Raw genomic sequence first — 13,440 nt, forward strand, 5'->3', positions numbered from 1 at the left:
TTGCTAAAGTGTTACTACAAACTTGTCCCCAGGATACAACAATGTTGTTGGGTTTTACCAATAACAATTTTGGAGAATGACCACAGGATTTTTTGTGTTTCTTTGGGGGAAAAAGGATATGTTTCAAGTGAACATAAGCCTTTATTTATACCTATAGAGTCATATTTCACCAAAGACACGTATGGAGAGTTAAAATGTATCATAAAACCGTTTACAAAGCTTAAAACATTTTCAAATGTTTAGAACAATTACCAGAAATTTTTGCAGAAAACTCAGTTTCACGAATCTCGATTGATCGAGAGGAATCGAGCATTGATCGAAAGCTCTTTTCGATAGATCGAATAAGAATCGAGTATTGATCGAACTATACAACAACTCCAGGATTATTTTCTTTATCACTTCAATCAATCGAGCAAAAGCTTTGACCGATCGAAAATACTACATTTCGAATTTCACTTAGAAAATTTCACTTGAATTTCCACTTTATGAAACAATCAGGGACGGACCTAGGATTTCAAGTTAGGGGGAGTCGGAGATAAGTGCAAAAAAGAAAAGAAAAAAATTCAAATGCACATCCATATATTATTAACAAACTATCAACCAAAACAAATACACAAAATCATTGTTTCTTAATATATTAAGATGCAAACATCTATCAATAAAAACAAAAGACACAAAATACTATTGTTTCTTAATACATTTTCTATGAAAATGGAACTTGACACTATAAACTTATTATGCACTACCAACAAGCACTTTTCCTAACTTTACCATTTTTATTTCTTAAAAGTTGAATCAATGTTCCTCTTTCTATTACTTATCTCTATTATTGCCCGTTTCAGATTGTTTCGGAGTTCTTAAAATATATATATATATATATATAATAATTGTTACTATTATATAAAATAATGAATTTTATTTTTTTATTTTTTAGAAATCTTAAATAAGGTGGGATTTAAAAAAATATTTATTTATAATCTTATATTCTATATATATATATATATATATATATAAAATAATTGTTACTATTATATAAAACAATGAATTTTATTTTTTTATTTTTTAGAAATCTTAAATAAGGTGGGATTTAAAAAAATATTTATTTATAATCTTATATTCTTATTCACATTTTATATAAGATTTTTAACTTACTATTTACTTATGACAATCTTGTAAATAAAGAAAAATATCGGATTATTTTTTAAATGGGAAGTTTCCTAAAAGTTTCCTTAATCTTTTTACTGCTCAGCACGTGTTTTACTTTTACCATCAGATCTCTTTTTTTCTATTTTCGCAACCAAATTTCTTCCTCACAGTCTCTCACCAAGGAAGCAATGCTAGTATCTCAAATTAATTCTTTACTCAAATATTCTTTCATACTCTTAGTCTTCATCATTTGACCGTGAAATCTGAGCCAGGGACGGGTCTCGAGTGGCGACAGTGGCGGCGCTGGTGTGGCCGTTTTCCGTTTGGGTATGCGAAGCCGACAGTTGAGACAGGGACGGGTCTGCGATGGATTTCTCTCGCGTGTGGTGGCTTGAGCGGAGGCGTGACTGGGTCTGCGATGGGTCTCTCTCTTTTCTTTTCTTTTTTCCTTTGTTTTTGCTTGTTGCTTTGCTCCATTTGGTTTCGTTTGCTGGGTTTTGTTTTTGTTTTCTTTTCTTTTTTTTACATTTTTTTTAGAGTTACATAGGCTCAGGGATCTTGACTGGGCTAGCTGGCTGGGATAGGGGGGCCCAAGTCATTTTGCTAAGGGCCCCAAGTCTCTTTTTGGGGAAAATTTTACCTACTAAATTTTTTTTTTTGGGCCGGGGCCCGGCCCCCTTAAGCCCCCATCTGGGACCGTCCTGGAAACAATATTCTCCATATTCAAATATAATTTCATAACAAACTTATTAAACTCAAATCTCATCCTTTCCTATCCCCCCCAAAAAAAAAAAAAAAAAAAATCTGAAATCTCATCGTTTCAGGTTTGCTCAAGTTTTATTCAATAAGACTTCAATGTAAAGGTTCCATGATCCTGCAAAAGTAGTAGTCAGTTATGTTTTTAATGTTGAGACTATAAGACTATTTCATGATACAAGAAACAAAACAACATTAGGACAAAAAAATCCTAAGTCGCTTAGACTTGGTTTAATCTTTCTATCCTAATAAAAGCAACAGAAAATCTACTTGTACTAGCAGATCAGGTACCTAAGAAAGTTTTGTGTTTGTGGTTTGAAAGATTCATCTGAAAACTAGAATGTGTGAAATTTAGTCACTCTATGGGTTATCTGTTATTGGCTAAACTTCTGTATGACTATATATGGAAACATGCCATAGTACCTTGTTCATTATCCATAAATCCCTATACCAAGAAAAGCATTTTTGATATGGTGTAGCTCCCTGGTGACATTCTCCATATTTATTCTTTCTTGTGGTGATTCCAATGAACAAGCAAGGCCGATCTTGAAAACTGAAAATAAGCACTTGTGCATATTAGCATTCATCTGGTGTAGGTTCTAATGCCTCTGGATCATTGTGATCACAATTGTCATGGTAGTCTTCTTCTGTTTCTGTTTCATCTACTTCTCTTGTCGAAAGGTTTGGGTCCACAATCTGCACAAGTCTTTCTGACAATACCATTTTAACAAGGTTATGGAGGTTGAAACTATCTTTAAACATTGTCAGTGGGTCTTCGTCCTGTGAACATCTCACCACCCATTCCGTATTCTGCAATTTATATGTTTCACATGCTTAGTTAATGTGAGCTTAATACTTGCTTTTTGTGACCTGATAAAGTCAAATGTCTTGTTTAATATTTTGAAATATGTGATATAGAATCTGCACTCTAAAGTCGGACTTTTAAAAACTATGACAAATTGCATAAGAGAAGGGAGCAACATTCATTATTGCATCTTACAATGGAAAATATAAGTTAACTATTAGGATCATTTGATCATCATATTTCCTTTACTTATTTGTAATTAAGTAGTAGATAAAGGCCTCCCAACAAGCCCAGGCTGCATGTATGGCTACAGAAAGTAATAGGCCTGGATATTATTGGATAACAACCAAATTAGCTATTTAGGAATCTGTTCAATACCAACTATACCGTCTATACATCAATAAAGCTTCTTGAAATAAGATAACTGAAAATTTTGAAATTAAATACAAATTTGAAAAAGTAAAGGCACAAAAGGCTACCAGCGAAAAAGGAAGAACGGGGCAAACTTTTAACTTGCTAAAAAACTAAAATTTTCTTGCTGAACCATGAAGGTTTTCAATCGTCAGTCCATCCTGCATTTGGTCAAAAACGTTTACAACTTCAATGGCTTCGCCTCCAATCTAAGCATTCTTTTATCTTGGGATTATTGGTGTGAATCTTTCTTCATCTCTACTTGTTTGTCTCCTCTTGACCAATATTCATTTTCTTGTGTAACAAAAGGCTATTCTTTGATCTTAAATACTTTTTTCGGTTTGCATTTTCGGCTTTAGCTTCTAATCTCATGTACATTGTACTATTCCCAAATGAAAGAGACGTGCCATTGTTTTCTCATATTTAAGACTCTTTTTTATTGGTTGTAATTTATTAATGATTTGTGACTTCTTTAATAGTGGTCAATTGCCAATGGCCTGTTGACCTAGTGGCACTGGCACCTCCACCCTAATGTGAGTAAACTACCGATTCAATCCCTTGGTGTCTTCACCTAGGGGAAAAAAAGTTGTCAAATCCTCCCTTGCAATTCCTACTAATCTGTACCCAAGCCTTAAAATCCTAGCTGGAACCAATATTCCCAGGCTACAGAGAGACCAATTCTCTCTACTAAAAAGTTGCCTGCACCATTTTTTATGCAGGGTCTGCATAATTCTATTTTTTTGGTAGTCTACATATTTGATAAACCTGATTGGCATGCTATCAGAATGACCATAGAGAGGCCTGAGGGAATAAATAGGTAATGCTAAAATGAATATGTAAATCTTAGTCAGAAGACTGTTAGAGATGCTGGTCAACTTGATCAAAATCATGATTTAAAATATTGAGGAGTTAAGTAGTTATTTGCTTGGAGCAGTGTAACCAATCGAACCTTTTAGTCCAAACGTTCTAGTATGATTTTTAGAAACATCATTGGTTGAGGAAAGGAGCCTTGCCAAGCCAAGGTCATTAATGTGAACAATCATGTCATTGTCAAGAAGAACATTGCTTGGCTTTAAATCACAATGAATGATTGGTCTTTTACAGTGTTCTTGAAGATAATGTAATGCAGAAGCAACGTCAATTGCAATATTTAGCCTTTGAAGAAGGTTCAAATTTCTTGATTGATTTTCATTGTCTATATATGGATGCCGCCACTTCTCTAAGCTTCCATTCGCCTTGAACTCAAACACTAGAGCTTTGAATTCATTACCATTGTCGTCCATGCAGGAGCAACAAGTTAAGGTTTTAATAAGATTCTTATGCCAAATATTTCTTAACACATTGCATTCAGCATTGAAACTCTTGGAAGCTCCTTTCCGTTGAAGGTTCAAGACCTTTACAGAAACTATCATTTCTTCTTGATCAAGAATTCCTATTCCTCTATATACAGGGCCAAAACTATCAGATCCAATTAGATTGTCAGGAGAGAATCCACCAGTCACCCGATAGAGCCTCTTGTATGAAAATTTTGAAATGAGGTCTGTAACTGAGAGTGTAGAAGATGATTTCTTTTTTGATTTTATCCTCCAATAGAGAACAAGAAAGAGTGAAGAAAAAATGATGAAAAAAATCCTACAAACAATTATGACTCTAAATTTGAAAGCTTGGGATTTTCAATCTTTCATAACTATAATATCGCATGCTTGCAGCTGCAGTTCTGGGATAGCCCCACAAAGCTTTTTATTTCCATTCACTGATATGATACTTGCATTTCTGAAGATGCCTTCTGTTAGTAACCCCCAACCCCCCCCCCCCCCCCCCCCCCCCCCCCCAGATGATTAAAAGAAAAACTCAAATGTTGTAAAAGGGAGAGTTTCTGTAGATCTTTAGGAATTGACCCTGACAAGTTGTTTTGTGAAAGATCTAAGAACTGAAGGCCTCTCAAAGAAGCCAAAGATGGAGGTAAGGTGCCTTGAAATAAATTACCTTGCAGGTAACGGTGCTCCAAGCTCAAGCAATCTGAAATGGCTCTAGGAATCTCACTAGGCAATTTGTTTTCAGAGACGTCCAATTGATTGATATTTTTGAAAATGCCTACTTCCACAGGTAGGGTGCTGGTTAATGAGTTCTGTGATAAGTTGAGTACTAGTAATTGGGGAAGACTGATTTTGGGTTTGGCTCCACTACTGTTATTTCTGAAATGTCTACTGCAAATATTTGCAGTTTCCAAAACTGGATGGAACGCTTCCTTCCAAATTGTTCTGTGATAAGTAAAGTTTGACCAATTGAGTGAGGTTACCTATAAGTTATTGTCACGGAGGTTGAGAAAGCTAAAATTTCCAACATAAGGTGATATGGATCCATGCAAAGCATAGCCTTGTAGGTTCAAGGCTGTGACTATTTGATGCTGGTGGCTGCATGTAACTCCATGCCAGTTGCACAAGTGGATAGAATCATTCCAAGAGCTCAAGATTTTATGTGGATCATTGGCTATCAGTTCTTTGAATTTAAGCAAAGCTAACCAATAAGTCTCATTTGTTGGATCAGAAACAATGTTGGTCGTTTGCAAGTGTAGTAGACTTATAGAAAAGAGAAGAATAGCATGAAGGTATTTAATATCACACGAAACTTGGGGTGTAGTGAAGCTTTATTGGTATCAAGCAGATGGTGAAATGTTGGTGCTAGGAAAAGAGAGATATAGAGAATTATGTTGAGCAAAAATGAGACTTTTAGCAGGGGTCAGTTATGGTATGAACTTAACTGTAATACTTCTTTTGAAATTTTCTCTAACCACAATATTTTTTTCATGTAAATTATATGATTTTTTTTGCTACTGAACTCACTGTCCTCATGCAAGACTTAAAAAGTCGTTTCTCACATTCCTCCACACACCAAAAAAAAAAGCACTTATGATACTTTAACTGATTTGTTAATGATAAATTATAGTAGTAAATTTGTGAGAAAGTAGAAGCTGAACCAAAAAAAGAAAACAAACGTGATCGTTATTGTATGTTGTTTTGATGCTAAACACGCTAGATTATTCATCCTAGTATGCATGTTGAAGATGAAAATTTCATCATGCGCTCCTATAAAAGATGATAATGGTTGGTTGATTCCGTTTGTTACTTGACACATCTTATTCCTCATTTTCAATTCCTCTGTTTGAAGTTGAACCTATTTTTTACTTAATCTTCATTTCCCGAGCATGTAACAATCTTTTAAAACGATAGTATAATATGTGAGTTGTGCTGTAACATAGCTTGATAAACAACACATTACACAAAAATAAATAGATAAACCCTTCTGAGATTTTAAAACCTCTCTTCCCCATTATATTTAGATCCCTTTTTAGAGATTTTAAATTTTTTAAAAAATCATTAAAAAAAAAAACTCTATCTTTGGAGAAACTTATAGATACATGTCATGTGTTTAATAAAAATTCAAATAAAAGCATCGTTGTTGATATTCCCAATACAAAAGGGCTTTCAGCAATTGGATTGATTATCAATAGAAAACAAAATACATGCACACCATGGGTTTTCTTTTTCCTTTTTTCTGAATACAAAGAAACTATTGACTATACTCTAGAACCTGAAGTAGAAGTGTTCAATATGCTTGTACTTCAAAAAAGTGGCAACATGCATACACATGTAGGACCGCCATATCCCAAAGAAGAAAATATAAGGAAATCATTCCACGAACATCTTGACAAAGGAGATTGAACTAGCACACCTATATATGCTCAACAGGGACATGAAAGAGGTTTCAGTGATCTCTTCTGATAGTTTCATGCTCTGCAGTCAAAGTACAAAGTTCGTTATATTTATTATTCCCCTTACTATAAAGTAAAACCATGAAAGTAGAAACAAGAACAACTATTGCATCTGCATGAGAGCAATAAAAAATTGAATACGAAAGAACCTTTTGTAAGATTTTGGGTCTAAAAATGAGAAAATTCTAGTCTAACATTTGATTGTTAGTAAGAATCGAAAAATCTAACTATTTATACAACTAAGATCATTTATCAAAATAATAAAAAAACGGCCACGATTACATTTATGCAAAATTAATAGGAAACAAAAGAAATAAAACTCAGTGGCCAATCTACAACTCTTAGGACGGTCTTCAATCATTTTAGAAGAAAATTGTCATTGATGATTTTATTATTTAGCCAGATTTAAATTTAAAATATTTGGAAGTACCTTAAACTTGGATTCTCCTAAATCCACCTCTGCTGATACCAGAACCAAGAAAAGCACTTTTGATCAAATGTAGTTCTCTAGTAACTTCGTTCATCTTCATTCTGTCTTTTGGTGACTCCATTGAACAGGCAAGTCCAGTTTCAAGGATTGATGCTAAGCACTTATGCACATTGGGATCCATTTGGTAGAAGTTCAAAATACCTTGAGCTTCTTCATCTACTTGCATTCCATTGCCATTATTATCTTCTGTGGTTGCCACTATTGCTATTGGAGCTTCATCAACTTCTCTTGGAAGAAGGATTGGGTTCACAATTTGAACAAGATTTTCAGGCAATGCCATCTTAGCAAAATTGTGAAGATTGAGACCATCTTTAAACATGTCATCAGTGGGTCTCCTTCCTATGAACATCTCCAGTAATAATATACCATAGCTATACACATCCCCCTCTATTGATGCCTTACCACCCATGCCATACTCTACAATTTAATTATGATATGTAAGAAAATTTTGCAGTTGTTTACAATGATATTTGGAATTTAATGCAATTACAAATTCATTTGATTAGGTACAATAGCAAAAAAAATGTTGAACCTAAAGAAGAACATGAAAACAGAAGCCATCATTTCAAAATTTCAAGTTAAAAGCAGTGGCAATATGTGCGTGCATGTGTGCATGTTCTAGTGTGACATGTTCATAAATTCTCTTTATTATATATTTTTTGGTATATCTATTACTTTATATACCCATCAAAAGTTTGTAAACTTCTTCATGTGGAACAAATCTATTTAAAAAACAGATTCACTTCCTTCAATATCAGTATCACAATCTACATTAGATTTATAACCAGGAGGCAATATTTTTTAATTTTGTGTAGGGCGGAAAATGTGGTTAATGGTTAGGAATAGGATAGTCTAATCAAATTATATTTGCAATTGGTATGAACATTGTAGGTACTAAGGCCTTGGCTGCCCCATGTTCAACTAAAATCATGGTTCCTATTACTTGTCATTACTTGAATAATGTCTATTGACAAGTTTTTCAGGACACGAGTTAATGTCACAAAATTATAACACAGATCTGTTTTGAGACCAGCTCTACCATATTTGCTATGACAAACTGACAAGCAATCATTGGTCACTCATCACAAACATATAGTGTTGGGGAAATCAATGCCTGAAAACCAAAGATACTTAGTCAAAAGATAGTCAGCAATGTCTCAAGACTCTCAACTAATAGAGCAAATTTATCAAGGCTTAAAACATGTTCAGTGCTTTGTTTTGCTTTAAATAATTCAATTAAAAGAAAATTGTAAATTAAGTGGCTAGGTGAGCTTCTATGTGTGCAAGTTGAGGGAGAGGGAAAGAGAGAATTTTAGCATTCTCTCTTGATAATAAGGTAATTTCAAAAAATAGAAAAAAAAAATATCTGTAAAGATGTTGTGGGAGTTTGGGTAGAAGAATTGGAAAGATGTTACCTGGAGCAGCATAACCAATTGATCCCTTTATCCCAATTGTACTAGTTTGCTTTCTAGAAGAATCATCAGTAATTGGGAGGAGCCTTGCTAAACCAAAATCGCTTACATGAGCAACCATGTCATTATCAAGAAGAACATTGCTTGGCTTTAAGTCACAATGAATTATTGGTTGCATAGAATGGTTGTGAAGATAATCCATTGCAAAAGCCACATCAATTGCAATATTTAGTCTTTGAAGAAGGCTCAAGTTCCTTGGTTGATTTACGCTGGCAAGCTCTGGATGCAGCCAAATATCTAAGCTCCCATTTGTCATGAATTCAAAAACTAGAGCTTTGAATTGATTCCCATTGTAATCCATGCTAGAGCAACATGTTAATATCTTAACAAGATTCCGATGCCGGATATTTCGTAATGCATTGCATTCAGCCATGAAACTTTTGGAAGCTCCCTGGTGTTGAAGGTTAAGGACCTTTATAGCAACTATCCTTTCTTCCGGATCAAGAGCTCCTTTATATACAGAGCCAAAACTGCCGGATCCAATTAAATTATTTGGAGAAAATCCACTAGTTGCTTGAAAGAGTTCTTTGTAAGAAACATTTGGAAGAAGGTCTTTTGTTGAAACCATAGAAGGTGGTTTCTTTCTTGATCTTTTTATCCAATAAAGAACAAAAATGGATGAAAACAAAAAGAAGAATAGAACAATGGAAATAATTGCAATTGCTATTTTGAATCCAATGGACTTTCTTGGTTTCCTGGCATTTATAGGGCATTTTGGTAACTGCAATTTTGGTATACCACCACAAAGTTTAGCATTACCAATCAATAATATCACACTTGTGTTTCCGAAAACACCTTCAGTAGGTACCTCGCCCTCAAAATTATTGAATGAAAGATTCAATTTTTCTAAAAGAGGAAGCTTCTCTAAACCCTTTGGAATGGATCCTGATAGGTTATTTTGAGAAAAATCTAGACGTTGAAGACTTTTCAAAGAAGCCATAGATGATGGTATGGCTCCTTCAAAAGAATTCCCTTCAAGGTATAGGAGTTCCAACGTCGAACAATTTCCTATAGATACAGGAATTTCACCAGAAAAATTATTGTTAGAGATATCCAGTTCGATAATATGTTTCAGATTGCCTACTTCAAATGGTAGTGTGCTAGTGAATGAGTTGTGAGATAAATTGAGGTGTAGTAGTTGAAGGGCAGAAGGACCAATAAGCTGCTGGGGTATGGATCCATTAAGCTTATTTTGTGAGATGTCCAAGAGTTGCAAATTTTGGCAGTTTACTATACTTGGAGGTATGGTTCCTTCAAATCCGTTTTCCTGTAGGTCGAGTTGGAACAACCGAGTAAGGTTACCTATGAAGGTTGGTATTTCTCCAGACAATCTATTGCCACCTAATTCCAATAGTTGCATCTTTCGAAACCCCCCAAAACTAGTAGGAATGACACCTGTGAAATGATTATTTCCCATGCCCAAGATATATAAATTGACGAGATTCTCTAATGATGCAGGAATAGTTCCAGATATTTCATTGCCTCCTAAATATAATGTAGTGAGTTGGGTTGACAAGTTGGATACAGAATTGGACAGAACACCTCCAAATTGATTATGACTTAAATCCAACACGCTAAGTTTACTACAGTTTCTCAAAGATGTTAAGAAATGGAAATCCCACCTTAGAAAATTGTTACCCAAACTTAGCCAATTAAGATCCAACAAATTACCCAAATTATTTGAAACTGGTCCTAGAAAATTGTTCTCACTTAAATCAATAGATTGAAGTTGAGTTGCATTGCATAATGAAGTAGGGAGTGGCCCAGAGAACTCATTTTCACCAAAATAAAGAAATCGGAGATCAGGAAGAGTGAGGCCTATGTTGGCTGGAAGTGTGCCACTAAGTTGGTTACTTGAAACTGAAACGAGTTGGAGAGATGACACATTGTAAAGAGAGGAAGGGATTGTACCTGACAATTTATTACCCAAAATTGTGAACGCAAATAAGCCTTGTAATTGGCCTATGGAATTTGGAATATTTCCCACCAAATTATTAACCTCAACATCAAAATGTGAGAGCATTGAAAGATTTCCTAGAGAAGATGGGATCTCTCCTTCCAAATTGTTATTAGGAAGCCAAAGCAGTTCCAGTTTCGTTAAAGAGCCTAGCTCCACTGGAATCTTCCCTTTCAGCTTATTATCACCAAGCTGTATGAACCAGAGATTGGAGCAGTTGGTCAAGATGATTGGTATTTCCCCCTCTAACGTGTTATTGTTAAGAGAGAGCTGTTGCAGGCGGAACAAATGACTGACTTCTTGTGGAATTTCGCCATAGAAGCTGTTACTTTGGAGGTTGATGAACCCAAGAAAGCTGAGGTTTCCAATATAAGGTGATATGGATCCACGTAAGCCATGGCTCTGTAGGTCCAAGGCTGTGACTCTTTGGTGCCGACGGCCGCATGTGATTCCACGCCAGTTGCAGAAGTGCATAGAGTCATTCCATGAGCTCAATATGTTATATGGATCATAAGGTACAGATTCTTTGAATTTGAGCAAAGCCAAACGATCGGTCTCATTTGTTAGAGTAGTGGCAGTAATGGAGGGTTGCAAACAGAGGAGACTGCTTGTGGAGAAGAGAAGAATCACACGAAGGTACATTAAACAAAATGCGTAAAAATTGGTTTGGTGAAGCATCATTTGGTTTGGAAAATCAAGGAAGCTAGTGAAATATTTGGTGTCAGCCAACCAAGTGGAGTGTTCGACTTTTATGTCAAAACCATTTGTGGCAATATCAATCGTTTATTAAGATAGAAATGATATGAGGAGACTTGACCGTAAGTCTTCCACTCTTTCTCTTTCTACTTATTTTATTTTTCCTTTTTGTCTCTTCCTGATTTAATCAATCATCTACATCAAATTTCTCAAAAGATTTTTTTTTGAGAAATTCAGTGTGTAAACAGAAAGTAGCTGTAAGCATGTAACATCATCCTGAAACTTGAATATCTTTGCGTAAACGTCAAACGTGGTGTAAAATTATCTTGGTCCATACATTGGATGTGGAAAAAGGCAAAAAGCTAAGTGACAAGCACCGAGGATTGCAGAGTGTCAAACACGGTGGATAATTATCATGGTCCAAATTCATTCAATGTGGAAAAGGCAACTTGGCAAACAGGGCAGGAAAATTTGATATCTTGTGAAGTGTCAAACACGATTGGAAATTATCTAGTCCCAAACATCCAATGTGGGGCTGCTAAAACGTTCCAAGCATCCAAATTCAAATGTGAAATTATTAAGATCAATTAATTATGAACTCTCCCGTTAAAGATCCATCCAAACATTTTTCGTTATTCATTAAATCATTTAAACAACTAAAAATACTTGTGGATATTTTAAAAGTTGTCATGTTGTGAGTTGGAAAAACTTTCTTCCAAACTAGTTTCAAAGGAAAATTATCTTTTAAACTTTCTTAATTCTTGTGTAAATTGGATAAATTGGACAACTAAAGGGAAAAATAAGGATTTCATCAATAAGTTAACAAGCAAATTAAGAACACTTTTGCTTATCCCATTGCAAGTTAGTATACAAAAACATAGCAACTCTAGCAAAATATGATTTAAACAACTAAAAGAAGTCATTGTCGTTTCTATAAACCTCAGGGAGATTGCCGTAATAAGCCATTTGAACAAGATGAAATAGGAAGAATAAAGATGTGACTAAAAGGAGTCGTTGCCCTGGTGGTACACGTGATATTATCCTTACCATCATGTGGCATTGGGTCGATGAGTCAACTGCAGAAACCCCATTTTTTTATTCAGCAAGAGAGAGAGAGAGAGAGAGAGTTGGATCATCTATTATCCAAACATTCAATAAAAATATTTTTCGAGACATCCAGGTTTTCAGAAATTGCATAGATTATACACAAGTACAACACAAAAATACACGCATATAGCACATCATATTTTGCATACATGAGTAAGAACCAAAAGAAGCCACCAATTGATTGTTTCAACAAAGGAGATTAAACAAGCGCGCATGAGAACACATGTCACGTGCAAATACAAATGCCAAGTCTTTACTCAACAGGGGTAACAAGGAGATTCCACTGATCTCTTCAGGTAGTTTATTGCTCCTAAAATTCAAGTAAAAAGAGTTACGCTCTACTAAATATCGTGAAACCGGAAACAAGAACACGTTTTGCATGAGACCATTAAAAAAAATGAGAATTAAAGTACCTTATCCAGTAGGGTCCTGGGTCTAAATAACCACACACAAAAAATATATATATATATATATATATATATAGTGAGAATAGATATCTATCAAAAAAAAGTTTTAAAAATATTTCATGCTTATGTTTGTGGAATATAATTGTGACAAAGAAAGAAGACATAATGGCTAGTAATTAGTTTATGAAATAATTGTCATGTGCAATTTTACTTGAGCAAATTCAGATTTGAAATATAGCAATACCTAAACTTGAATTCTACTAGCTAAGCCTGCCTCTTCTGATCCTGGAGCCAAGAAAAGTATTTTTTATCAAATGTAATTCCTTGGTAACTTCCTCCATATCCATTCTTTCTTCTGGGGACTCCGTTGAACAAGCAAGACCAATTTCAAGGACTAAGACTAAGCACTTATGCACATTAG

At 34.8% G+C, this 13,440-nt stretch overlaps 2 protein-coding genes across 3 annotated transcripts; both read right to left on the reverse strand.

Moving 5' to 3' along the window:
- Positions 1-4,035: 4,035 nt before the first annotated feature.
- On the reverse strand, positions 4,036-6,768 carry LOC126696630 (probable LRR receptor-like serine/threonine-protein kinase At3g47570). The gene is made up of 2 exons (XM_050393327.1): positions 6,710-6,768; positions 4,036-4,702 (listed from the first exon to the last, which is right to left on the reverse strand). The coding sequence occupies exons 1-2, from the start codon at positions 6,766-6,768 to the stop codon at positions 4,036-4,038; spliced, it is 726 nt and encodes a 241-aa protein (XP_050249284.1).
- Positions 6,580-11,550, reverse strand: LOC126697701 (probable LRR receptor-like serine/threonine-protein kinase At3g47570). Of its 2 annotated transcripts, XM_050394781.1 has the most exons (4): positions 10,764-11,550; positions 8,796-9,860; positions 7,321-7,797; positions 6,580-6,912 (listed from the first exon to the last, which is right to left on the reverse strand). In XM_050394781.1, the coding sequence occupies exons 1-3, from the start codon at positions 11,488-11,490 to the stop codon at positions 7,322-7,324; spliced, it is 2,268 nt and encodes a 755-aa protein (XP_050250738.1). In that variant the 5' UTR covers positions 11,491-11,550; the 3' UTR covers positions 6,580-6,912; position 7,321. The 2 variants fall into 2 exon arrangements, with proteins under 2 accessions (XP_050250738.1, XP_050250737.1); XM_050394780.1 differs by having other exon boundaries at positions 8,796-11,550.
- Positions 11,551-13,440: the final 1,890 nt, after the last annotated feature.

This window comes from Quercus robur, chromosome 8, assembly GCF_932294415.1.
Source record: "Quercus robur chromosome 8, dhQueRobu3.1, whole genome shotgun sequence".
NCBI lineage: Eukaryota > Viridiplantae > Streptophyta > Magnoliopsida > Fagales > Fagaceae > Quercus > Quercus robur.